Source organism: Sander vitreus, chromosome 12 (assembly GCF_031162955.1).
Source record: "Sander vitreus isolate 19-12246 chromosome 12, sanVit1, whole genome shotgun sequence".
Lineage (NCBI taxonomy): Eukaryota > Metazoa > Chordata > Actinopteri > Perciformes > Percidae > Sander > Sander vitreus.
The window spans coordinates 18,159,214-18,184,980 of record NC_135866.1 but is presented as its reverse complement, the minus strand read 5'-3'; the positions used below and the strand labels follow the sequence as shown (position 1 = coordinate 18,184,980).

At 40.1% G+C, this 25,767-nt stretch overlaps 5 protein-coding genes across 7 annotated transcripts; 1 reads left to right on the top strand and 4 right to left on the bottom strand.

Moving 5' to 3' along the window:
- Positions 1 to 81: 81 nt before the first annotated feature.
- ndc1 (NDC1 transmembrane nucleoporin) lies at positions 82 to 9,130 on the bottom strand. 2 transcript variants are annotated; one of them, XM_078264261.1, is made up of 18 exons: positions 8,982 to 9,130; positions 8,247 to 8,367; positions 8,065 to 8,166; positions 6,194 to 6,368; positions 5,978 to 6,104; positions 5,599 to 5,707; positions 5,328 to 5,379; positions 5,027 to 5,159; positions 4,544 to 4,636; positions 4,379 to 4,460; positions 4,077 to 4,238; positions 3,727 to 3,987; positions 3,377 to 3,489; positions 2,812 to 2,862; positions 1,989 to 2,052; positions 1,793 to 1,893; positions 1,040 to 1,200; positions 82 to 941 (listed from the first exon to the last, which is right to left on the bottom strand). In XM_078264261.1, the coding sequence occupies exons 1-18, from the start codon at positions 9,018 to 9,020 to the stop codon at positions 878 to 880; spliced, it is 2,010 nt and encodes a 669-aa protein (XP_078120387.1). In that variant the 5' UTR covers positions 9,021 to 9,130; the 3' UTR covers positions 82 to 877. The 2 variants fall into 2 exon arrangements, with proteins under 2 accessions (XP_078120387.1, XP_078120388.1); XM_078264262.1 differs by lacking the exon at positions 2,812 to 2,862.
- A 414-nt stretch (positions 9,131 to 9,544) lies between these two features.
- Positions 9,545 to 10,306, bottom strand: LOC144526726 (uncharacterized). Its single transcript, XM_078264354.1, has one exon. It carries the CDS (start codon positions 10,301 to 10,303, stop codon positions 9,545 to 9,547), a length of 759 nt encoding a protein of 252 aa, XP_078120480.1. The 5' UTR covers positions 10,304 to 10,306.
- Positions 10,307 to 11,856: 1,550 nt separating this feature from the next.
- yipf1 (Yip1 domain family, member 1) lies at positions 11,857 to 15,936 on the bottom strand. Its single transcript, XM_078264254.1, has 10 exons — positions 15,827 to 15,936; positions 15,397 to 15,520; positions 15,022 to 15,179; positions 14,848 to 14,928; positions 14,634 to 14,721; positions 14,362 to 14,478; positions 14,091 to 14,257; positions 13,702 to 13,884; positions 12,878 to 12,984; positions 11,857 to 12,570 (listed from the first exon to the last, which is right to left on the bottom strand). Exons 2-9 carry the CDS (start codon positions 15,428 to 15,430, stop codon positions 12,898 to 12,900), a joined length of 915 nt encoding a protein of 304 aa, XP_078120380.1. The 5' UTR covers positions 15,431 to 15,520; positions 15,827 to 15,936; the 3' UTR covers positions 11,857 to 12,570; positions 12,878 to 12,897.
- Positions 15,937 to 16,104: 168 nt separating this feature from the next.
- Positions 16,105 to 18,480, top strand: lrrc42 (leucine rich repeat containing 42). Of its 2 annotated transcripts, none has more exons than XM_078264252.1 (7): positions 16,105 to 16,865; positions 16,951 to 17,082; positions 17,171 to 17,289; positions 17,400 to 17,485; positions 17,566 to 17,679; positions 17,813 to 17,897; positions 18,002 to 18,480. In XM_078264252.1, the coding sequence occupies exons 1-7, from the start codon at positions 16,477 to 16,479 to the stop codon at positions 18,295 to 18,297; spliced, it is 1,221 nt and encodes a 406-aa protein (XP_078120378.1). In that variant the 5' UTR covers positions 16,105 to 16,476; the 3' UTR covers positions 18,298 to 18,480. The 2 variants fall into 2 exon arrangements, with proteins under 2 accessions (XP_078120378.1, XP_078120377.1); XM_078264251.1 differs by having other exon boundaries at positions 16,112 to 16,865; positions 17,168 to 17,289.
- A 2,767-nt stretch (positions 18,481 to 21,247) lies between these two features.
- tmem59 (transmembrane protein 59) lies at positions 21,248 to 25,514 on the bottom strand. The gene is made up of 8 exons (XM_078264253.1): positions 25,291 to 25,514; positions 24,971 to 25,076; positions 24,419 to 24,513; positions 24,183 to 24,335; positions 23,993 to 24,065; positions 23,013 to 23,133; positions 22,777 to 22,894; positions 21,248 to 21,961 (listed from the first exon to the last, which is right to left on the bottom strand). Exons 1-8 carry the CDS (start codon positions 25,444 to 25,446, stop codon positions 21,809 to 21,811), a joined length of 975 nt encoding a protein of 324 aa, XP_078120379.1. The 5' UTR covers positions 25,447 to 25,514; the 3' UTR covers positions 21,248 to 21,808.
- Between the last annotated feature and the right edge of the window lie 253 nt (positions 25,515 to 25,767).

The window sequence follows — 25,767 nt, the reverse complement described above, 5'->3', positions numbered from 1 at the left end:
ACAGAATTGAAATTTCTGGGAGCAGTTGATTCATGATCGGCTTGTTTCAGTTGAGAAATGACAAAAACCTGACAAATGATCTCAACATAATGTTTTTATTCAACAAGTCTCTGAGTGAGAATATAAACTCAATACTTGTTGGCAATGACAATCAAAACACATTCCCCACACTTGTTACCAGTCACACCACATCTCCATCCTTGATCTGACATGAAAGACAGCCTTCTTTCACATGAACAAAACTGACAAATAGTTAACACTGGTGTCTGATCTGTAAATCTGACTATGGTGTATTTTCTAGTTAGAGAACCTGAACTGCACAGCCAACAGTAAACTGGTTCTCCAGGCTGGTGTTTAGAACAAAACCAGATCTAAAAATTTATATTTCCAGAACACATTTCAGACACCTGTGAAACTGAAGAGAATAACACAGCTTCTCACTTATCACTCTGACATATACTATCTCACACCAAATGCAAAACGCTTTGATATAGTAATTCCATAAGACATCTGATGGAGTGTGAAACCAAAAGGATCTGCATAATTTAGCACAAATGCAGCGCAAATAGCCCTTTACAAGTCATCCCAATAAACAAAAGTGATTACTTGATATGATTTTCTTGTAATACAAAATGAAACAAATCTCTTTTGGAATGAGTTGCTTATTTATACAGTGAGCTACTTTACATCTCTCAAACACAGGAGGCAACAGTCAGGCTTCCAACCTGTTTCAGTCTGTCAGTTGGGCAGGAAGCCCATGCCTCATGCATGTAGGGGATGTGATCTAGCCTATCAAATACAATCCGCCATGACATAGTGCAGACATAAATATTAAAAGAGGCACTATCATGGGCTTTCACTTACACACGCACGCACGTTATTCCTTGTACTCCAGAAACTGCTGCAATCTTTTCCGGTGCTCTGCAGACATCTTAACAGCACTGAGGATTAAAGAATATACATTAAAAAAATAAGTATACTTAAACATCTTTTTTTTTTTATGATTTGAAAAAAAGTAAATTTTAATGACAGGCCTTACTTTAAGTGATTTCCAAAAGTAGTTGTTATCCTGTAGATGGAAGTCTTGAGAGTGGCCCTGAGAGCAAAGCGCAGCGTTTTGTGAGTAGAGTCTCCCATGCTGCTGGCCGACCTGACCGGCTTACTGGAGGCATGAGGCAGCTTGAAGTGACGATCTACTGCCTGAAGACAAGGAGGACAGGACACAGCGCAACAATGATCTTGTGTCTGTCACCATGTACAGTATCTGTACAATTCCCTTTGTTTCCCTGATGGCACTGCTTCTTGTAAAATGTAAAAGGTAGTCTTTTATATGCACAAACACTTGAGAACACTACAATTAAAATGCTATCTACTAACTTGCATCTACAGAATAAATGTCAATAACATTACATTTCATAAAATAACTGAATGGTGCATGTATATTTACCTCTTAGAAAAAAACAGTGGAATTTAATTTGTGTGGATCAATATAATGAGATTTCATTTGATAACCTCTACAACAAACAACTTTCTACATGGCTACTCACCATATACAATTATTATTATTCATGATTTAGATGAACTGGCCCCTTTAACTTTCTCAAACCTTAGCGAGCACAAAGCATTACACAGTTTGTTTGTTTAAGGCACAAAGTTCAGTACAAGGTTTGTACTTGCTAAGCCAATTCACACACACCCAGTACAATGTAGCTGGGCTATATAATTTGATAAATCATTGCTGCTACGCAAATGTGTGCTCCCAGGGTAGGTGCGGTAAACCATGACAGCTTACCTCTTGTAAACCCAGCATGCAACTGAGAATGCTGGGTAATGCTGTCTGTACAACCCCAAACTGGTCTTCTGAGAAGGAGGATTGAACAAGGTAAGACAGCCCTGGAGGAGGATGTTAGAGGACATAGTAATGTACATGTTTTATCAACAGGTTGCATCCATATCAAATGAAAATAAAGTCCACCATCTCTTCCCACCTTCTAAAGCCCAGATGTGAGCCTGGCTGTCTGCAAACAGAGCTTGACTGGAGGCCTCTGGAAGCTGTAAGAGACCATGTTAACTAGTACGAGTTCTCTGCTGAACAGATAGATGCATTTTCACAGTAGACTGATGAATTAGGAAGTTGTTAGATGGAGAGGTTTTAGTGCGACTACACTACAACATGCATACGTCATCAAAGAAAGATGATCCATAAACCTCAAAGCAAAGCAGACCAACTAGTTTCTACAAATAGGAAATAGTGCAACGTAAGTACGATATTTAGCTGTGATAAACATCAGTACCTGACGCGTCTGATATGACCACAAGGAGGACATGCTTTTCTCCACATTTGATTGTGTGTTTTTGTAGGAGTCAAGGGACTTGCAAGACATGTGTTACACAAACTCCTTAAATCAAGCTTTTAAAGTAATTAGAAATGCTCATTCTAACAGCCAGGTGGATGGAAAAGAGCTACATTAGTAATGTGTGCACAAGAAATCCCACACACAGGAGTTTAATTAGTGATGCCTGCAGGGTGAGGTTGTTACTGTAGATGTGGTGAAACCAAATGAAAATATAGTGTGAAAAAGACAGGGTTCTCTGCGCTTCTGCAATCCACAACAATCCGGTGCAACCAGGGCAGGACAAAACCGTGTAGAGTATATAAAAAAAAAAAAAAAAAGAATCACCGGCGCAACACTGGTGATTCTTTTTTACTCTGAAAATATACTGTGTCAGATGAGAGAATGCAAGGAGCCCCTCAGTGTTCAAGTCTAAGAAGTCTAAAGAAGACAGCATGCACATGCCACACATCCTTACCTTGTTAAACAAATACATTATCAGCACGCGCTTTGCCAAGACATTTTTAACCTGAATGGGACAATTAAGTATAAAGTTGTTTTGCTTTCAAAACTGAACAACACAATGTAACACAAATGTGGAAATAATGGCTTTTCACACGTAACCCTTACTTAACCCTGATGTGAGCTTTACTTTATTAAACAAGAAGTAAAAGACATCAGTAACCAGGCTACAAGATAGGACACCTGTTCCTGTCTCATCTTTCTGGTGCCAGAACAGAAATGATTGGTGCGGTTGAGCTGTGAATGAGCAAAGTGAAGAGAAAGGAGAAAAAAAAAAAAGTGGAGAAAATGGAGCTCTGTCCATTTTCACACGTGTGCACATCCTGGCCAATCACTGCGTAAAGCAGAGGTGATGGTCAAATTGTTGCTTTAGGAAGACGATACAAACCCGTCTGTGTGACTACTATTGTTAGCCCGAGGTTAATGAATGTTATGTATGAAAAGCCTTTCGTCAATAATGTATGATACATAGTAATGTCTATATATTGTAATTCTGTATTGTAACAACTAGACTGAAGCACCTGTTCTTTTCTGTTCTGGAGGAACTGAGCCAGGAGACTTGGTTTGGACGGTTCCTGCTTGGGACTGGGAACTGAGGCAGGGGAAGCCAGGGGACTGCCATTGACCTGTGAATCTGCACAAAGAGACGCTTAAATCACAAATGGGAAACAGCAAAAAAAAAAAAAAAAAGCTTGATTGGCAGATATCTGTCATTCATCTATCTACAACTAAACTTATGTATTGATACCCTGACCCACTGACAAGTTGACGTGCCATGCCAGAAGTTCCAAAACCGCTCATCACTTACTGGCTAAAATTGGACCTTAAAGTGTCTTGAGTGACCTGATTTCTTCTGTTAGCCTCTTCTCACCTGTGGAGGTGGACCAGAGTTTTGGGACTCTCCTCATGATGTGTGGGCTCTGCACTGTGCCGAACCACGGCGAGCACTGGTCCGTAGGAGCAGTAAGACGACGCAGGGCGGGAGAAGCAAAGGGGCTGTCCAGGTCAGGAGTGAATGGTGCTGTCAGAGGGCTCTGTGGGCAGCCAACAATGGAGCGTGCAAAGACCGAAGCTGGAGTTTTCATCAGTAAAGTAGGCCTCGGGCTCATAAGATCTTGTGTACCCGAGGTAACTTTTAAGAAGAAGCAAAAAAAGCGAGACAAAGGATAAAGGGGACTGGTCATAAACAATGAAGTTTATTTATGTTTTATAGCAACATACCTGATGACTCAGATGAAGTCTTCCTCTCACTCCCAGTGGACAGTGATTTGGCCCTGCCATTGGTTGCTACAGTGTCATGATAGACTATGAGTCTCTGAGTCAGATCAGCCAGCAGAGACAGACACTCCTTACTGATGGCGTTCCAGTTATGGGGATGGCCACCTGGGAAAGACACAAATGAAAAGCACTTTTGTTGTAATCTGAATATTGGAAATGTGTCCAGATTGATTTTTACACAAGAAAAAGAAAACTAAAAACTGTTTAAGAAAGAGCCTCTTTTCTGTGTAGACAACATAACAAACCTGGCTGACTCAGACTGAAGACCTCACTGCGTCTCGATGGGGAGTGCTGAGACAGCAGAGCCAAGTCCTGCAGAGCTAGAAACTAAAATTTTGAAAAAGCAAGTTACAACACCCACATATTATCAGTTAGCACAAAAAAAGAGGAAAATCATGTGTCCAATCTACCTTTAATATCATTGGCTGCTTGTCAGTCAGAACTGTAGGAAGACACTGGTGGGCATTCTCAGTAAACGATGACTGCACAGGAAAACTGTACACCTGTGGATAACAAGAAATATGTTAGATAACGTCACCTTAAAGTTACACTCCTCAAGTGCAACTTTAATTGATCACGAGATTAATTCTGCGATGTTCACCATAAATATTATAATCCAGTTAAGTCTGGTGCTCTTCAAGTAATTAAACATTCACAGCAATGACAACATTGGCCCCTAGTGTCTCTAAATAATTAAAAAGGCCAACAGAAGTCGTCTCTGCAACACAACCCTCCACTTTTAAGCCAATTATCAGAACTGGGCCGAATCCTTGCAATTGTATGGTGGTCACCACGGCCAGAGGGGAAAATACAACAAGTGTATATATTTCACCTCTGCAGCACCGTGAAACCTCTGGTTGGTAGGGGTTGATAGATTTTATTGATACACATACCTCAGTGACAAAGACCCTAAAGAGCAGCAGTGTGATGTGCCATGTGAAGAGGAGGAAGCTGGCGCTGATCCACAGGTGGTAGAGCAGGGACAGGTCCAGCAGTCCAGCTATGCTGTCAAGAGGGTGGACAGCGCTGGAGGTGGAGATCACAGATAAGTACATTAAGTCCAGGAAGCAGCACTGTGTGGCTACAAGTAGGTTTGTTTGTACAGATCGCAAAGCCCCTTGACGCAAATTGTGATTTCTGATATTGGTATATGAATGAAATTGACTTGACATAGAACACAGAATCCATACTGACCTGTTCAAATGAAGATTCAGTGTCTTACAAATCCATGCTTTTGGAATGTATCCTGTTAATAACGAATTGAAACAATTTTGTGCAAAACAGATGAAGAGCAAAATAAAAACAGAGCTCAGATACAACAATTGAACAATAAATAAAAGCATGTCTATAAAATAGACTATTAAGGGTCTATTTCGAAAAGATCATGAAAGTTGAAACTCCTCTAGCGGTTTGTTCCGAGAGCTCTGTGTTATTGAGGTTTCATTTGCAAACAGAGACCACTTACCCAAAAAGAAATACATAACAATGTAGTTCCTGACAGAGTAAAGTGCTTGAGTGGCGCTACACTTCAGCACCAAAGATAGGGATCCCTTAAAGCGAAGGTATTTATATTGCTAGGGGAAAATAACAACATAAATGGGTTAACATCAACGCTAACAATAAACTATTTCAAGTATAGTGCCAGTTATTTTGTTTTTTCTAAGTTTGCGTTAGGGTCTGTGTTGCTGGCTTACAACACCTGCATGTATGCATGTTGATTGGAAAAAGTATAAACCAGATTTGACAGAGTTGATGAATGGAGGCACACACTTTGCATTTGAGACTAAATATTCAGTCTTTACATGAGCATCAGTCAGATAACTGATTAAACTCATGTCACATACCTGAACAGTGTGAAAAGAAACATAGTTCATGTTGTAGATCACACCCAGCAGACTGTGAGAGAATCCAACAAAGGCTCCAGCCAGCAGAAGGATGAGGTGATACTCATTCAGGCACATCTGAGGGGAACTGTCAGTGCGGAAAACAAATTGAGGAAATCAGACTATGGATTGAGCACGCACAGCTCAACATGATAGTTTTATGTGGTAGCTGCTTACCCATCACCCTGTGCGCAAGGGTCGGCGATTGTCTCATATCTGCCCCCGACGGTGATGGCACAACACCAAGCCACGATTATTCCCATGATACAGTGGGCCAGGGAGTTGACAAACTGACGAGGGTGGAGTAGCTGACCCAACAGGGCAATTTTTGAGCATGCAATGGTTGGGATGACTGAAGAGTAACAGAAAAAAATAACAGCGTTACAACTAAAGACTAACATATGTCTTAGCTGTAATTTCCCCCCCCGTCAAACTCGACACCATTTCCAACACTGCATTTATAAATGTGCAGGTATATTTGTTAGACTCAGTGACAAGGGCCCTCATTTATGAAACGTGCGTACGACCTAAAACAGGCGTAGAACGGGCATACGCCGATTGCTACGCAAAGCAAGGCATTTATCAATTTGAACGTGAGCGTAGGCTGCGACAGAATCTCATGTTTGGTCTGAACTCGTGTACACAAGTTTTCGAGTCAGTGTGGACTTGCGGTGCAGCATATAATCACTTTAACAGGAGAAGGAGAAGTCATCAGTTGATCACTTATCAGCAATGGCAGATCTGGCTCTTTTAGAAGACCTCTATGCAACCAACAGTGCACACGTACGCACATGGGCCACGGTGGAGCGCTCCATCGGATTGATTAAGGACAGATGACTCTGTCTTGCATCAGCGGGGGGACACTACTATACACGGCAGAAAAAGTCTGCAACATTGTTTTAGCCTGTGGGGTTTTGGAGCCAGATGACCCGATGCCCAGAGAGCAGTGTCCAGCACAGCCCCAACTGGGGGCTATACCAAGGAGACAGGATATTATTCCTCGCTTTTAAAAAGGTATAGTGTTATGTCTGGCAATGATACTCAATACAGGAAACATGACGACGCACATTTTTATTTATTCTTCAGGTTTTTGTTTCTCTTTTAAAAAAGTGTCGTTAATGGCCACAAGTGAACGATTTATTTCTGTCATTGACGGAGTTATTTCGGCTTGTTTTTCCAGCCCCTCTGCTGTCAGGAGACAGGGTCAGGGTGGTGGTCCAGCACGGGGGGGCAGAGGACACGCGCTCTCCCTCACAGCTGTTGCCTGGCTCTGACTCATGAAAAAAAACACGAGTAAAATAAAAGACACTGCATAAACTCCACTACTGTGCGTTTATTTAAATATAGGTAGGCTACACCATGTAAAATACAATTTCTCAACACTCAATACACAGTTCCTTTTTTTTTTTCATATTATAAATAAACTCAAACCTTTACTGGGAGATGAAATAAGTTACTCCATCAATGAATTAACTCATAACAATGATACAATGTATCCAACAATGTACCTTGTACTAACTATTTAAATGATATCATATGCAGACCCTTCATTTCCTTTTACGGTTAGCAGCCAATTCTGATTAATTCACCAAAGATATCTGTTTGATTCTTCTTGTGCACATAAACTCTGAACTGATGAGCTAACAGGGAATATCTCTGCTAAACCAGTAAGAAACCCTGTCAATAACAAGGCACCCTTGAAGACAAAGCCAGATATGAGTAAACAATAACAACTGCAAGGAAATAATGAAATTATATATTTGCAGTTACTGATGAAGACATGCGAGTCGAAACGCGTTGATCATTTTAAAATACATTACCATGTAAAATAAAGGCATGGAGTGCCTTGGTTTATTTTTGAAGGAAACATGCATCTTTACACATTTTGGAATTGAGATTAGTTTCCACTCATGCAATGAGCCCATCACAGGATTATATAAACACAGTGCACCCTGGAATATCCAAACAGCACCTGTAGTTGAATACAAGAAAGCCCCAGCAGCGCTTCCACTCCTTTGTCTATATATTTGCAGTGTCCTGCCACTCACCTGTATAATACTCCAGGTTCAGGAACCCTACCATGATGATCACTCCACACAGCAGAATGAAGGAGAAGATGGCACTTGCACTCGTTAAGAAGGACAGGCATTCTGCATGTAAAAAGCAGTCCACAGTGAGCTTCACAAAACGTCATAGCTATGAGTTAATCCCACAATGTGTGGTGACTGACCTGATACCGCCTGGATGGGGTGGAGCAGACTGAACCTGCTGATGATTACAAAAACGGCTGTGATGGGTGGCAACAACAGGACAGCCCAAGCAATACTGGCCACAGCTCTCCAGAATATCACCTGAACAGAGCAGTCAGTCATCATTAAATACATAAAAACTCACAACTCACCTTAACCGTTCTAACAGAGCTGTCAATGTGTTATAAAAAGGTACAATATGCGATTCCAAAATACCTTACTGGGGTTTATGCAGACCTATATGATCTCTTTTCTTTTCAAAACCCTGTTGCAACATTGCCTACTCCCAATGATCCCCATCTAAGATGTTAACCTGAGTGACTGGGAATGTAGCTAGTAACAGACTGATCCGTTAGGAGTTTAAAAAAAATTAAAAAAAAAAAAAAAAAGTAACAGTTGGTCATTTTTTGCAGCCCGGATCATTGTATTTTCAGATTTTCTGCGGGAGAAACTGTTCTTTTGCTGTGTACATACATTTAGGAAAGACCTTAAAGTTAACTGACGTTATATATTTATCATCACGTTATTTGACGTCAGTATAATATATATTAAAAAAATAAAATAACGTTAGCTATTTTGTTCTGCAACTTGTTTTTGTGTCACTAAAACTGTTAGCTAACGTTACGCTCACATAAGCTAGCATAAACAGACACACACTAGCACACGCTACATACATTTTCTCTTTTATGAATGAAGACTTAAGTTTAAAGACTCACCTTGCGGACGAACCAACAACTTTGCTCTGCAGAAAGCATGTTGTTTAGATCAATGGAGAGCCAAAAGGAAATAACAATCTCTTCGGCTCTCCTGCTGTCAAACTATTTTCCACTGTTTCCCATATCGCGCCACATGCATTCAAAGGACCTCTGAGGACCCCGATTAAAAGTTGTCCGTGTTCCTGCCTGTTGCCAGTATTACAGCCACATGAATTTAGTTTAATGTGCTTGTTTAACAAATAAATATGTATGAATGTCAGTCAGTCTGACCAATACAAGCTTGGTTAAACAGAATAAGTTCACAAACAATAGCTTTTAAAAGCCGCTTTAGTCAAATGTTGCCTTAAACAGATCTATTTAGTAAGGTTCAGTGATACAAATACTGAAATAACTACATTGTCACAATTTAAATTACACAAGGCACCAAAACAATTCATACATCAGCTGTACATTATTTAAATTGTATCTCTTTTTACTCGTGTTTGTTATTTACAGACATATCACACAATAATGATTTGCTAAGCTTTACTCTCTCAATGCAGTGTGTCAGTCAATACGTCCAGTCAATTCTTAATTCCTTTAGTTTCATCATGCATGTAAGCTTTCTTGTCATGATGATATTCATTTCCATAAGTTGGAAAACTGTGTTTATCCAAAACTGTCTTTTTGTCATGGTCCCGAGAGACTTGCTTGGTCTCAAAAGCACTGACTGGAAGCATTTGGGATGAACTGACCGACATCTCAGTTTGAACTGCTTTTTGGACGAGTGATTTCTGTACATGTTTCTGGGCAATTGCAGGGAGGGCAAGCTGCTCCCTCTGAACCTTCTTGTCTTCCCACAACTTCAGCAGGCGGCGTTGATTATTTGTCATATCCTTGAGATTTTGCTGCAATGACTGCACTTGATCCTCTAAAAGTGTTTTAGAGGTGACTGTATTTGCCAACTCTGAAGTTAAATCATCAATGGTCAGACTCAGTTTCCCAGCCTTCTCCACCAAGGAACTGCACTCACGGTCCTTTTCATGCAAGTCATTGATTATGTCCTTTGTGGTCTTACCATTGAACTTAGGGTTGCACTCAAGTCCAATCTCATTACGAAGAGCCTTCACTTGTTTCCTCAGCTCCTTGTTGTCCATAGTCAAGGTCTTCAGTTTCTGTTTCAGAGCCTCAGTTGAACGCATCCTCGACTCATACTGTCGGAGTTTCTCTCTGAGAACACTTTCTCTGTGCATGGCATCATCTCTTTCCTTTCTGCATTTCTCCAAAAGTTTCAATGTCTCAAATTTGGACACTTTTTCACCTTTCCCATTTGAGGCAGCCATCCTATGGTAAGATTCCCAAATCACAATATTAAAAAAGTAAATATTAAAAAGGCATTTTCATATTGAAATAGTCCTTAAGCATTGTGTTGGTAATCCACTTCACAAGCATGAGCAGCTACATGCATACCTGAGACTGAGGCAGTTGACATTTCTCTAACACAGTTATCTGTTTGACAGGCAGCTCCTGTGTAACTCAAAGCTGGGGCTAGAATGACCATTAATTAGGGCACCACAATCCCTTTGACACCGTTTCAAGTGACACATTTTTTTTTCTTCTATTTTGTTAAATAATCTGAGAACTCTACCCTTGTTAATCTATGGAAATATGAAACACAGACTTAACATAGGTCCCCTGTGTGTAAGGTGCTGACCACACGCTCTGTGCCGGTAAAAACAGGCTTTACATACATAAGTAACTTTTTCCACTGCAGGTGTTCTGTGCATCCAAACAGTGACACGGTAGATTTTATCAGTTTGCTCGACCACACGACAGATAAGATAGAGGAGTTGGAAAATCAGTAGCAGCAGCCAAATGTCTGCTTTTAAAGTCAGATGCTCTCTTTGAAATGAAAGGAAGTTATACCAATTAGTTACAATCTCCCCCCTAAATATTTAAAATGTCCAACTGTTGAAATGTAGTGGCAGCCTTTAATGCAGTCAGGAGCTGGTAGAAAAGAGTCATGTTGCCTAGACGTGTGGGAGCTAAGGGTGATTTCAGGTTGTCCTACCTAAAAATGTAAAGTCTACCGAAAGAAAAAGTTGAACAAAAACGTTTAAAGCATTTATATGATTTCCAGAGTCACTAGACATAGGACTTTTGAAGAATATGCAAATGTATTACAGATGACAAACATTGAATACAGATTATTATTATTATTATTATTAGGAAACTAAAGGAACAAACACTGCAGTGATAAGATTTAGTGTGTGCTAGATTGTTAAAAAATAAATAAATGTGAATTTCAGTTGGTGTTTAGACTAAGTTTAGCATTTTTTAGTGGAACAAAATGTCAACAAAACAATTGTAATATTATTTAAAGTAATGGTTTGACATTTTGGGAAATTAGCTTATTTGATTTGTTAGATGAAACGGTTGATACCACTCTCATATGTAAGAGCTGGTTAGATTAGCTTAGCATAAAAACCGGTGGAAACGGCAAGTCTGGCTTGAAGCCAAAAAAATACATATAGTACTGTCAGAAGTCTGGGCACATTACACCCCTGTTTTTAAACTAAGGTTTTTGTACAGATTAAACAAACATGATAGAATGTTTAATTAGAGGTGCTGATAGGTGGATTTGTGTTGCCTTTGGACAGAGCAAGGCTAGCTGTGTCTCCATTTCTAGTCTGTATGTTAAGCTAAGCTAACCAACTACTGGCTGTAGATTCATATTTATACTAATAATTTAAAACTCTAATACAACTCATGGCAAGAAAGCAAATCAGCATATTTCCCAAAATGTGGAATTATTTCTTTAATGTGGGTAAAGACAGTATGAAAATAATCTGTTCATAGTTTAATTTGTGCTTGAAAATAGGCTCTGGGTTCACTGTTAATCGTTGTACAACTTTTATTAATGATGGGTTTCATTAGTAAAGGTGGGTCCCACTGAGACCATGTTGTCTTTTTTTCACATGGAGAACAGATCATTTAAATTTCATAAATTTTATCAAATGTGTTTTGTCACAATAAAAACCAATTAATAAAACAAATAGTTACACAAGTTGTATGTGCCTTGGACATTTAGAATGTGTCTTTGGCATTACTTAATGGCACTTACGGTTATATCAGTTAGAGGAAAATACAATAACTATTTGTCCATAATAAGACCAACCCTTGAATATCTTACACCTATAATTGTTTTGCTGTTTATACAGAATATTTTTTTTACACAAAGTATACTAGCCATTTCCCATTAACTGAATAAAAAATGCATATACAAAATGCCTTTGATGCCAAAAACATTACAACACAGACTGGTTATCTAAATATTTCAACATAAGCAGAAAACTACCATACTACAAGAAATCTTATGTGCTGTGTAACACCATATCTCATTTATCTTTAAAGACGTTTAGTACCCATCGCATTAGAAATAATATACTTGGTACAAGTGTTCATTTTCAGAGGTCATGCAGTTAAACCAAGTATATGCACTGGGTTTTAAGGTCTTGAGCCAGAATGTCCGAGTGCAGGTGAAATCCAGCCGACCCATTACTTCATTGCCAAAGCAACCCGATTCTCTTTAATAAGGCAACAGGAGAATCTGCAAATTAAAAAAGAATAACACTTGCTTTGGGAAGGAGAAATCATGTAAAGGAAGTCCGGTGTCAGATGTTCTGCTCTAGCAGGTCAAAAACACAAGCTCGAGCCGAAGCTACTGAAATAGGCCAACAATGTAGAGCTGCTACTGAAGTAGGAGGTCATTATTCTTTGATACTATTGAATGTGAATTTAAAAACGGCCATGAGAAAGGCATATAGAATAGGAAGGAACATGACTTGGATATATCAAGTTATCGAATTGTACAATGAGATCATGGCTTAAAAAGCTTCTGGGTCACTATTGTTTACCTTTAGACAATGAAAGGCTTTCATGTCGAAGACGGCACCTTAGTCAACCCTGTTGCAGCAGAACTGTCAGCTGGTAGTACTGCCTCTGGTTTGCTAAAGAAATAGGCCTGAACAACCAAACAAGGAAAGGAGATAAGACAAGTGTACAACAACCCGGCAAAGAAGCAATTACAGTAATAAGAGAAACTACTGATCAATAAAGAACTAAAATCCAGCGTGTCTGTGAGTAAGTGTGCAGCAAATATTCAGTTTTACAGGACAGAATGCAGCATTCCTGCAATCCATTTATCCTAGTCAACCTTCAGACACAGGCTTACTTTGTAGACTAATTACATGAATGTGACCAGACATACGATACCTCTATGCACCTACGGTATTCACATTAGGAAGTGCACTAACAACCCGTTCTCACACCAGTTAGCCAATGCGGTCACAGTTTCCAATGAAGAGAGTCTTCCCAGCGGGAGTTCACTTGACACTATCAGGTAGTCATTTCCCAGAAACAAAAAGGGAGAAACATGCAAAAATGTCCGTATAGTGTAGTGTCTGTGATTGACATTGACAAGTTGGGTCAAAGCTTGGCCATACTACTGAGATCACTGAGGACAAATGAGAAGGAGTCAATCTTTGCTGTTATCTACACCAAGATTGACAGGCAGCTTGGTTCTTCTGGATTAATGAAGATGTAGTTTGCCAAGGCAGGACAATGAATGTTGTATCTTATTTCCCCTAACAGATTTATTCTCCATATCTCCCAAATTTAAAAACATCCTAACAGTAAAGTAATGTAAAAGCAGCATCATAACTATAGCAAGTATAATTACCTTACAGCCAACAGCAAGAAGAATGTTGAGCACAGCAATGGCCAACAATATTGCTATGATAACTTTGGGGTGGTCATCCCTGACTGCAGGCCAGAAAGTCATCACCAGAACTGAGCCAGAGAGGCAGACAGCCACCACGATCGAGCACCACCGCAGCCATTCATATGGGATAATCCACAGGACCTTATGTAGAAAACAACAGTGCATTATATACTGTATGTCTCATTTTATGAGACTTATTAGACCCAATCAATGCTCTAAATGTATTCATGATACAGGGGGAAATACATATTCATCAACTCCCAAGATTTGTAATTTGGAGCAGCCACGCTACATTGTGTTAGCAATTGTTACACCTGTTATGTTGAGATAAAGATTTCAGGTCTTACCACTGCTGGTATGTAAATCGCAAGGGAATATCCATATACACAGACGATCTCCATAAAGGAGTATGAAACTAAGTTCATGATCTTGTTGTTTCTCCATAGCAGGAAACCCCAGAGTGCAAGAGGCACAAACCAAGCATAGCTGAAGATCGCTGTTGCAGCTATGGTCACTAGAAAACACAGAAAATTCAAAAAATTAAGCAAAATGTACAGTTTCCTTTTACATTCAACCTGAACAAGTTAGCCATGAACACCAAATAATAACAGCACTTACCTTTTCGAAACTCTGGGGTATACTTATAGTTTGGTTTGCCTAAGTGCACCAGAAAGTTGGATATGTTTCCACTGATGGCAATGGCAAACACAAGAGTGGTGCAAATCCAGAAAGGTCCTGAAAAGCACAAATATCCAGCATTGGAACTTTGTCAGTTTGTGTGCCCATTTAGTTTCTTTAGACAACATTTGTTACAATTATTACAGAATTTAAGCTACAGTACAGAACAGAGACACAGTTTTCTTCTTATTTTCCAAAACAAAAGTGCTAACCATAAAGATCGGGATTTCTACGAAGGTGGACATGAACGAAGTTCTTTCCAGGCCATGGCAGCACTGATCCAATTATTCTTTCCTTCACCTGAAAGAAATGTTCATAACCTCTACATATGTACACTAATCAAAGCTACATTTGTTTGAGGCACTCCATATTACAATACAAAATGTGAGTGGTTAAAGTCATTGAATGAAGTTGTAAATATATTACGTGATGGGTCTCGATGTCAAAAAATCTTTGGTAGTACTCAAACGTCCAGAAGGGGACACTTTTATTTGGCCCAGAGAGAAGCTTCAATTGAAAAAAGAAAAAAAATTTGAAAAGCTAAGTTAAAACAACACAGAAATTGGTGGAGAAAAAAAAAAGTGTTAGTCTTGTGCAGACCTCTGTCTTGTCATCACTGGCAAGTGGGTCCTCGTCATCACCATCAGGAGTGAAACCAGCAGTTTTTCTCTGCTTGTCGGGTTTGATATTGTCTTCTTCAATGCTAATGGTGATTGCATCTCTGTTGGCTTCCAGCAGATTACCAGCTTCTTCAAATTCTAATCTCATAACATGGATAAATGGAAAATAGTCATCAAAAATGTTGACCGTTTTTTTAGTGAACTATGCATTGTTACTGCAGTACATCAGAGGCAGAGTTCTGAGAGATGTGCACACAGATAACAGAGTGGGAAAGAGCACACAGTAAACTGTAGCAAAACATCAATGAAGCAACTTCATTTCATAATCAAACAAAATTGTGTGGAGGACACTTACCTTGGAATTGGAATGGATCATTTGTGGACGCCATTTACACGACTTCAATCTCCGTGACGTGATTCGCCTCACAGGAACTTAGGCAAGTTATGCTGCACAAAGGCTACAACTTAATTTTATAAAGCTGTTGGGGAAAGACACAAACAAAAATGTAAGCTCCTTAGCCTAATTATTTTTTCCCCCGTCTGTTGGTTTAAAATGTTGGAAACTATGATCAAAACAGGAAAAAGGACCTAACGTTAACGTTATAAGTTAGCTTAAGTTAGCAAACAATTCCTTCCTTGACAGCTCGTCACCTAACGTTAACATTAACTAACTAACGTTACATTAACGTTAGCTAGCTAACTGCCTAACGTAACTCTAGGACAAGGAACAAATAGCCAAAGCAGTTGCATTTAGAAATGTAGTTCTTTAGACAGTGCATGCTTACCAAATTATCTACCAAAACCCCTAAAAATCATTTTACTTCTCTCAGCTAACGTAGCGTTGGCAGGAACCAACAGGACATCCTAAGCAAAGAGTATGCCATGTAAACAAGACTTCTTCCTGTTTCTAGATATTTTCAAAGTAAGCGTTGGAACTTTTTGAATTTAACATGTAATTAACTGTGTCATGATGGGTTACATATTATGTTTGAGAAATGTATTAAGGTGAATTATTTGCTTCTTAGTTTGTATTTTGGGATCTTAAACTGATTTCCTATCAGCAGTGGTCTTTTATTTTGAAGTTAGCAAGCAAAGACCACAAATGTGATAACTTCCACGACCACGGTACGCTACAACCACATTATATGGCTACAACAACAAGGAACTCAAAATACAAAAAAAAAAAAAACGCGCAAGTAGTAAACAACTTGGCCATATAAGGGGAATGAGATGAGAAACGATAGCAGATCATAATAGTCTTACTTAAGACTTAGGGGTCCTTTTGGTCTGGTCAGTCAACAACCATAGCTAACGTTAACTAGCAGCTAACGTTAACGTTACCTTGACTTTTTTGCAATGCTTCAGGTGTCACTCTGACTAAAATAGTTTCAACAGTTGTATCATTTTCACGGGAAAAGAAACGTGTGACTTTAGTATGGACAATAGCGCCATTTATGTCCGAGAAAGAGGCAACCTTCGTCGTGTCAGTGACATAGTCCTGGCACAGCCAAAGCCAGTGTCATCATGCAGAAGGACAAATCCGTTTGTGCTGAGAAAAGAGAACTTCATATTCACCTACAATGCTGAAGGAAGTCTGAGATACACCACAAAATCTCTCTTTGAAATCACTCTGTTATTCGTAGCTGACAACATTCACCATGTGGACTCTCTGGTGGGCTTCCCTGAGCAAATAGGAGACCGACTTTTTGCAGCAGCAGAGGAGAATCGTGTGTTTTTAAACGCAGACATTTCTCCAAAAGCCCTGCAGTTATTCAGTGATGCATATGGGGAAATGGTGCTTGGATCCCTCTGTCTAAGAAATAGGTAAGTTATAATGCCAACATATCTCCAGCTCCCCCAGTTTTATTTGCCAGAGACTGCAACATCTATTATCCTTTTCTTTTTGCAGATTTCCACTCTTACATGAGAGATTGGATGAAATAAAGACATTTCATAGTTTGAAGTCTCTGGATCTGTTTGGCTGCAGACTGGGCGATGATCATGAGATATTTCAGCATCTAACATCCAGCTCATTGGCAAGGTAATACTTGATTCCTCAGTCCCAAAGACATGAGGTGGAGAATTTAAGAAGCGATGTTGCTAACACTTCTGCCTTTCTTCTTCAGCAGCCTAATTCAGCTTTTCATTGGTGGTAACAGTCTGTCAGATGTCGGCCTACAAAGATTGACTGCACCCATCCGGATGCTGAGGAAGGGACTGGACCGTCTTCAGTTACTTGATGTTTCCTGTAAGTAACTTCAATCTTGTCTGCTTTCACGTTGTAGTGGCAGTGCAAATACCACCACCTTCAAAGTTGACAGCCATGATTGTTGATCAGTTATTCTGTTACTTGTACAGATAACCCTATCTCAGTGAGGGCTCTAAGATACCTCACGTGCCTCCCCAAACTTGAAAATCTTGATGTATCTGGGACCAGTTTGAAGGTACGACAGTAACGGTTGTGTGTACCACTTGGCAGCAGCTTATTGTGATGCTGACATCTAAATGTAATGTATACCTCCAGCTTGGCACAGGATTGAAGACAACCATGTGGGACCTGTTGAGGCTCAATTATTCTGAGAAACCACTGGACACCTTTGATCATTTAAGATGTAAAACAGAAGGCTGGGCACAGCAGGTAAATACTTTTTCAGACATTGCTAAGAGTAAACATGTTTCTTTAATGTAAGCACTGTCCTTACATTATATGCTAAATGTTGCAGATGTATTGCTGTTTGATCTCATGAATACATTTATTGGTTTATTTTCAGGTTGTAAACCAGTGGGAAACAAATAGCTCACAAATGCCAAAACAGAAGAAAATCGATGAATCCAGAGCATCAGCACTTCGCTTTTGTAAGTTCATTTTACATTGCATTCACATTGTAATGGGCTATTTGTAAAAGTCAATAATATGACACATTATCTGAGATAGTCTTGAAAGTATTTTTGTTGTCTAGTTGGTAGGCAGAAGTTTGTCAGAGAAGTCCTGAATGCAGCACCCTTGGTATGTGAGAGCGAGGAAGAGACCAAGAGAGAGAGACTGCATTTCTTCAGACCTGCAGCAAACAATCACATACCAGAGAAACAAACTCCTTCCACAACAAATAATCAAGCAAAGCCTGCCTGGCACAATATCAAAAAAAGGCAGCGTAAGTCGGAAAGGTGTGACAGTTCACATCAAAGTCCTCCAACAAAACGTTTGTCCTCATCAACTCTTACTGCAGAGGACATGGACTTGTTGAATAGCTATTGATGTATGTGTCCATGTAGCATTCCACAAATAGCAACTTGAGTATGACGGTTAAGCGTTAACATTATGGCTCAAATGAACAAGATGATTTCCAAGATGATTTACACTGGGGAACTGTAAACACTTTTTTCTTGGATACAGGTGACGTTTATATATATTTTTTTATAAATAAAGTTTAGTATTTTGTATGTGTCCAATTTCTTGCCTGACATTATGTTGTTTGGAAACAACCTAGATGATATGATTGTTAGACAAGTGCTCATCAGACCTAGTATGGCAATGCTGTAGACCAATTATATCAATACTGGATAACTGGGCAAAGCAGACAACTGCCACGAAACGGCTCCATGCTTACAGTGTGAGAACTGGTTTCATGCTAATTTGTTTGTGAATATGCAGCACTGAAGCTCAAGGCCAACGAAAATGATTAAGACCTCAAGGTTGTTGCCTTATTACTTCATCTTATGGCCTTGGTTTGAAGAGGGTCCATGTGCAAGGTTTGTGTTTATATGTCATATTATTTCCATCCCATAATATTGTTGGTCACACAATGTGTGGTTAAGAAAAGTATAAAAATTGTTGGTCTTTTTTAATTCCACACAATCTTCCTTGGCAAAACTTGGCACCTACATTACCCACAATGCAACTTGAACTGTAACATTTCGGTCGGAAATTCCGGTGTGTTATGCTTGTGGCAGCGAATGTAGTCTCAGCCCGGTACTGAGGTCTGGTAAACTCAGTTCTTCCCTGCTCATCACCCCTAGATAATTTTATTTTCAAACTTGTATTTTTCAGCCACAACTGATGCAAGCAGCAAGTTACGTGAGGCAATTTTTAATACTGTGCACACTGCCTCTAAAGCCACAAAAGGGCTTTATACAACTTTTTTTTTCCCACATATGCAGGATCTCTCGCAAGGATCCTGGAGGGAGCCTGGCAGTATGCCCATCCGGTCTACGTGTGTTTCGTGGATCTGGAGAAGGCGTATGACCGGGTCCCCCGGGAGGTACTGTGGGAGGTGCTGCGGGAGTATGGGGTGAGGGGGTCCCTTCTCAGGGCCATCCAATCTCTGTACGACCAAAGCGAGAGCTGTAAGGCAGTACCGGCAGTAAGTCGGACTCGTTTCAGGTGAGAGTTGGCCTCCGTCAGGGCTGCACTTTGTCACCAATCCTGTTTGTAGTATTTATGGACAGGATATCAAGGCGTAGTTGGGGTGGATGGGGGTTGCAGTTCGGTGGGCTGGGGATCTCATCGCTGCTTTTTGCAGATGATGTGGTCCTGATGGCGTCATCGGCCTGTGACCTTCAGCACTCACTGGATCGGTTCGCAGCCGAGTGTGAAGCGGCTGGGATGAGGATCAGCACCTCTAAATCGGAGGCCATGGTTCTCAGCAGGAAACCGATGGAGTGCCTTCTCCAGGTAGGGAACGAGGGTCTTGTTCGCGAGTGAGGGGACAATGGAGCGGGAGATTGGTCGGAGAATCGGCGCAGCAGGTGCGGTATTGCATTCAATTTATTGCACCGTTGTGACGAAAAGAGAGCTGAGCCAGAAGTTAAAGCTCTCAATCTACCGGTCAGTTTTCGTTCCTACCCTCACCTATGGTCATGAAGGCTGGGTCATGACCGAAAGAACGAGATCCAGGGTACAAGCGGCCGAAATGGGTTTCCTCAGGAGGGTGGCTGGCGTCTCCCTTAGAGATAGGGTGAGAAGCTCAGTCATCCGTGAGGAGCTCGGAGTAGAGCCGCTGCTCCTTCGCGTCGAAAGGAGCCAGTTGAGGTGGTTTGGGCATCTGGTAAGGATGCCTCCCTAGGGAGGTGTTCCAGGCACGTCCAGCTGGGAGGAGGCCTCGGGGAAGACCCAGGACTAGGTGGAGGGATTATATCTCCAACCTGGCCTGGGAACTCCTCGGGATCCCCCAGTCGGAGCTGGTTAATGTGGCTCAGGAAAGGGAAGTTTGGGGTCCCCTGCTGGAGCTGCTCCCCCCGCGACCCGACACCGGATAAGCGGACGAAGATGGATGGATGGACATATGCAGTAGTACTCCCCAAGACCAAGACAAACAGCCTTTGTTGTGTAAAATCGGTGGAGTTCCACAGTAAATCAAATTACCACACAACAAACCTGGAGTCAAGGTAGTATTCCAACAGAGAAAAACTGTACATAGCACAAAGAGTGGGGTCAATAGGGGGGCTTGCAGCTCATTTTTGCCCTTGGCCCAAGCAGGTTAATTCAGCCAGTGAATTAAATCTTTTGTATTGCATAATTGCTACTTCTGACATGTCACCTTAGCAGCCCAAACCTGGTATGGCAGTTGCATCCCCCTCAAGCTCTAGAGAGGGTGTTGAAAGTTGCTCAGCACATCACCAGGATGGAGATGCCACCTCTACACCCAGTGGTGTAGGAAGAAAGCCAACAGGATAATCAGAGAGCCAAACCACCCCAGCCACAAACTGTGCTGCATGCTGCCGTCTGGGCGCGGCTGACAGTATTGAAGCATTGAGTCCCGCTCCACCAGGCTCAGGGACAGCTTCATGCTAACTCTTAATCTCTGAGATTATCACTTGTCTCTTTACCTCTAAACCGTCACTTAATTTTGTATACACCATACTTAAAAACTGTTTACACCTCTGTAAACATACATTCCTCAGTATGCATGTATTACTACATTCCTTTTTACAGTCACTTATTCATTTGCAAAACAATGTTATTCTTAAACAAGTATACTTCATATTTAACCTAATATGTGCCTGAGGCCTAAGATTTTGTGCAGATGACCAATAAAGAACCTTGAACCCAACTGTAGTGTAGTTTGACTTTTTTAAAAAGTCTTTCCTGAATTTCTCTTAAATTATGGCACTAGTTACTGTAATCCTACAGCTACATTGTTAAAAATTTGTTTACAAATAAACTGCAAGTTAGCTATAGTATATGCTTGAAGAAAGTCACACGCATGTCAACGTGACTATTGTATTTATTTCTGATCCATCATGAGAACAAACAGCAATCCAGGAAAGACTTAACTGTGTGTACCGTCAATATTAATTAAGATTAAGGGCATAGAATTTTATTGTAAAAATCCAGTATCAGCTGTAAATTACTGCAGTAAAAACATTAGAACAAACAGGGAGAGTCTGCATTATTAGCACAACCTATTTTTACCAAAAGTTGAGGGTATGAGTTGAAACCTGTATTACTTCAAGTCACTAATAGTTAATTTACCCATTATTCAATAAAATAATCACACCAACACAGAGCTAATCGAAAGAAAAATCCCAAAACATTTTTACATCATTGTCATCATTATACTATAATGCCTCAATTATACCAATATACAAAAAAAAACCTTTTCATCACTTCAATTTTAAAAGCATCAAAAGGGAGACGAGACATATCAGTAATACAAAATGTTTTGCAAGAAGTTACTCCTGTTTAGACCGTAAGAAGCACAGAAAAAAGAAATCAACTAAATATTCTTCCTAAAAGCGGAATTTCTTTCTCTGCTACAGCTTGGTTTCTAGATGTCGGACTGGCCCAGGTTGACTTTGGAAGGGAGTGGCCCGGCCTCTTCCTCTGGCCCTTTGGTGGTAATGATTAGCAGGGAGGATGCTGGATATGGAGTCAGTTTCTCTTCCTTTACATACTCCCTGTCACCATAGATGCTCAACTTCTGCAAGAAAAAAAAAAAAATATATATATATATATATATATATAAAAAGTTGAAATTGTGTTTTTGGCATTGTCAACATAAAAAATACTCAAGAGTAAAGATAATCACAAACTTGAATATAACTACAATCACTAAAACTTGATTATAAAGCAATAAGTTAAATATGGAAAGGAGAAGATGCAGTATGTTTCACATTACGTAGGTGTTTAGCTCATGCCTTAAATATGTTTTTACGCCAATTTTGCTTTCTTGCTGAGAATTGGATGAGAAGATAATTGCTACTTTTGCATCTGTACATAAATATGAAGCTAGATTCAGCAGCCAGGTAACAAAATGTTATATCGCATTCGTTTAATTTGTTTGTATAAAAAAAGCAGAGACTCCTAGGGGAGTTACTGATACAAGAAATGCGATAAACGGTTTTACACTTCCGTTTTTGTACAGATTAAAAACACACAAGATCGGTTTTTATTTGTGAGCTTTAGAGGTGCTGGTCAGCAAATAATGTTACCTTTGGACAGAGGCAGGTTAGCCATTTCCTGTAGCGCATGATCCCGATTCATTTCTGTATGCTAAATTAACCAGTTGCTTCTCATCTAACTCTCAGCAAGAAAGTCAATAAGCAAAGTTCACAAAATACAGGACACATACATGCCCATTAAAAAAAAAAGCAAAAAGCAATCAACCACAGAGAGTACAAAAATAAGACTTCAGCACCCTGAATTTACATGTAACAAACATTCTCATTCCTAGATTGAGCTTGCATGTTAACCAAAGTGCCAGGAATCTCTAAAAAAGAAAAGTACAGAACTTACCTCAGCAGGTACATATTGGTCTACAGCAGTTGCCACAGTGGCACAGCAGATCCAGATCAGGACCAGCACAGACAGGATCAGGGTTGTGGTTAGGATCCAACCTGGTAGCCAAGGGTTTCTGAGGAGAGAAGTACAAATATTAAGCTAATGTGGCTGGTGCTGTTATGTCATGCTCTACGAAGCAAGTTGAACAATTTAGCTCCCTTGAAAATGGAGATAAACGTGTGCCAACCAACCTTGAAAGACAGCTGAAGAGGTTATATTCATCATCATAGCTGCGGTCCCCGGTCATATCTCTGTCCCTCTCCTGGATTAAAGTGCGATGGTATTCTTTGTAAACTGGGCTTAACCCAGGGACTTGAAAATGAGAAATAAAAGTTACTTGACATGCACACATCTAATCTACACTGTTTATTCCCCCTTGTTGTATTATAAGACATATGGATTGGGTGTAAAATAAAGCCTTGGTGTAGGCATTTTTAAGAGCGTTGATTTAATAAAAAAAAAAAAAAGGCTGGAATTCTATATTTTTCTTTTTGTAAACTGATTTCGTGAAAACACCAAAACCAACAATGTATTAGTTTGTCTCAATACTTTTCATTGCACTTCACACCTTTCTGACATTGTATCAGGGGGGCGGCGTCCAACCTTTTCTGTAGCATTCCAAAATCTACGATCTGCCATTCACACCCACTTTACACTGCAACTGGTCAGCCATACATAGGTGAGAAAGGAGTCAGGGTTTGAACTTCTCTCTCAAGCTCTCTTTTCATTCTGTACACAACTACCCCCTCACCCTCACCATGACAGCCAGCCTTTCACTTCTCCTTCCGGTGTTCTTTTATTGAATAACTCAGCCCTTAGCTCCAAAGTCCATTTGCTTCCTCTGAAGATGTAAACCAAAACCGGTCACAGAGATACTTTTATAATAAAAAAAATTTAAAAAATAGGCTCAGTCATTTTCTAAAACAGCTGGGCACTGTAGTGCGACCGGTGACCCGGAGGACAACACAAGGTTATGTACTTCCGTTTACTTTGTTGAGAATTGCTCTCTAAACCCTGTCTCTTGTAAAGTAAGTAAGTAAAGTTTATTTCTAGAGCACATTTAAACACAGTTTAAGCTGACCAAAAGGCTGTACAAAAAAGCACTAAGGTGCTGTATTAACCCTTGTTAAAGGGTTAAGTGGATTTTAAGAAAATTGAATGGAGTACTTACAGGTCTTCTGTGGTTCCTCTTTAACGTCGGTTTCCACTTCAAATTGGGAGAAAAACTTGACTTGTGGTTCAGTCTGTTAAACAGAAGACATAACCAGATTTTTAACAGTGTTTTCGGTTGCATTTGCACAGTAGCATGATAGTTGCATGCAGAATAGTAGATTGGATCGCCTAGTAGTTCAGTACAATACCTGGAAAATGACAACTCTGCCATCATCAGCCTGGAGGTAGAATGTCCATGTGGAAGTGATGAAGCTGTGTGCCTGATTCATTACATCCTCCCAAAACCCTCTGACCAGAGTCAGTGGGTACAGCAGGTGAATCCTGGGCATCATGGCCTCCAACTGAAAAAAAGCAATACTGAGTACACTGTTCTTCATTGAGAGATGTGTATACCCATACAGGCTACAGAGTGATTCTTACACACCTGCTCATGACGTTGCTCAGCAAATGGAAGCTGATTCTGACAGCCCAGATTGCATGCATACTGCTCATCAGAATGGGTGTAGGCTTCATGACAGGCTGCAAAGGTTTTTTTCAAGATTCAAGATGTTTATTGTCAGACTGGTTATACAAGTACAAACATGTGAAAAGCTTGTGCTGGCAGGCTCCATTAAAGAAAGACAGTACGTAGAACATGTAAGGGACATATTTGAATAGAATAAGTAAATAAATCTATGAGGCAATGAAGTAAAACAGTTAATATAAAAAGACACACACATATACACATATACATACATATATATATATATATACATACACACACACACACAAATAAGAAGCAATACAAATATATGCATACAACAGTGACTACTGCACACAATACAAATTGCACAGGTTGAATTGCACTGTGTGTGGTCCACTTATTACGGTTTAGCTTTACAGTAAAGTTAGGTGATTACACGGAAAACAAGCGATTTCAAAGAGGCCTGGGCACTGTACATTGTTGAATTAAATAGATCAAAGGTGCATGGCTTACTTGATTCACACTCGGATTTGGTCTGATTTAGATCTTCGCTGTCACGAACAAACTGACAAATGGAGAACAGACGGCAGCCTCTCTGACAGGCATAGAGTTCCTCCTCCTACAAAACAAACCACAGGACCATTTTGATTGCCTCGACAAACAACAACCGTGAAGGATGACGCACTTTCACACAAGTCAAATACATTTAATTAAATAGAAGGCGTTGTGGCCTATGGTTGTGACAAAGTGAAGTATACAGGCCCACGTTTGCTTCGGCAAGTTAGCTAATGCTAGCAGATACTTTTCTCATCGAGAGGAGTAACGTTACTCACCCGTGGATACGTGTGCAAACTGTATGTCATTTCACATGACTTATGGCAGGATACTGTGTTTCCCAAAACGCTATCGAACACATCTGAAGATGCTGAGGTGCACGCAAGCAGGACAAACAGTCCCAACATACAGACAAAGAAGGAAAGAGTCCCCATTTTGTCTGCGAAAACCTAAACAAACAACACGCTCTTCTTCCTCCTTAATCGGACTGTTATCTCGCGGGAATTCTGCCTCACGCGAGACTGTTCCTAAATGTTTTGCTGTGTTTAAGTGCTCCTCGTAAATTCTTAAATACATGTTTACATTTTGTAGGTGATAGAACAATAAACATCGTGAAAATGCTTTATTTTTTTTAATTCAAACTTCTTGTTATCGTGATTTTTTAGGCTAGACCACTATGGAAATAACTTATGTTAACATTTAGGGTCCTTTTAGTTTCCTTTGCTACACTTCTATTAAGCACAATTATACATACA

Coding starts and splice junctions, on each gene's coding strand:
- yipf1 (XM_078264254.1), bottom strand. CDS start 15,430: ATGGCGTCCACAAATGATCCATTCCAATTCCAAG. Junction 14,479..14,633: donor TAGAAATCCCGATCTTTATG/GTTAGCACTTTT, acceptor TGTGCTTTTCAG/GACCTTTCTGGATTTGCACC. Junction 12,985..13,701: donor TTCTTGCTGTTGGCTGTAAG/GTAATTATACTT, acceptor TTGGTTGTTCAG/GCCTATTTCTTTAGCAAACC.
- tmem59 (XM_078264253.1), bottom strand. CDS start 25,446: ATGGGGACTCTTTCCTTCTTTGTCTGTATGTTGGGACTGTTTGTCCTG. Junction 25,077..25,290: donor GTTTGCACACGTATCCACGG/GTGAGTAACGTT, acceptor TTTGTTTTGTAG/GAGGAGGAACTCTATGCCTG. Junction 21,962..22,776: donor ACCAATATGTACCTGCTGAG/GTAAGTTCTGTA, acceptor TTTTTCTTGCAG/AAGTTGAGCATCTATGGTGA.
- LOC144526726 (XM_078264354.1), bottom strand. CDS start 10,303: ATGGCTGCCTCAAATGGGAAAGGTGAAAAAGTGTCCAAATTTGAGACA.
- lrrc42 (XM_078264251.1), top strand. CDS start 16,477: ATGGACAATAGCGCCATTTATGTCCGAGAAAGAGGCAACCTTCGTCGT. Junction 16,866..16,950: donor TCCCTCTGTCTAAGAAATAG/GTAAGTTATAAT, acceptor TTCTTTTTGCAG/ATTTCCACTCTTACATGAGA. Junction 17,680..17,812: donor CAGAAGGCTGGGCACAGCAG/GTAAATACTTTT, acceptor GTTTATTTTCAG/GTTGTAAACCAGTGGGAAAC.
- ndc1 (XM_078264261.1), bottom strand. CDS start 9,020: ATGCTTTCTGCAGAGCAAAGTTGTTGGTTCGTCCGCAAG. Junction 3,988..4,076: donor GACTTCATCTGAGTCATCAG/GTATGTTGCTAT, acceptor TCTTCTTAAAAG/TTACCTCGGGTACACAAGAT. Junction 1,201..1,792: donor GCATGCTGGGTTTACAAGAG/GTAAGCTGTCAT, acceptor CCTTGTCTTCAG/GCAGTAGATCGTCACTTCAA.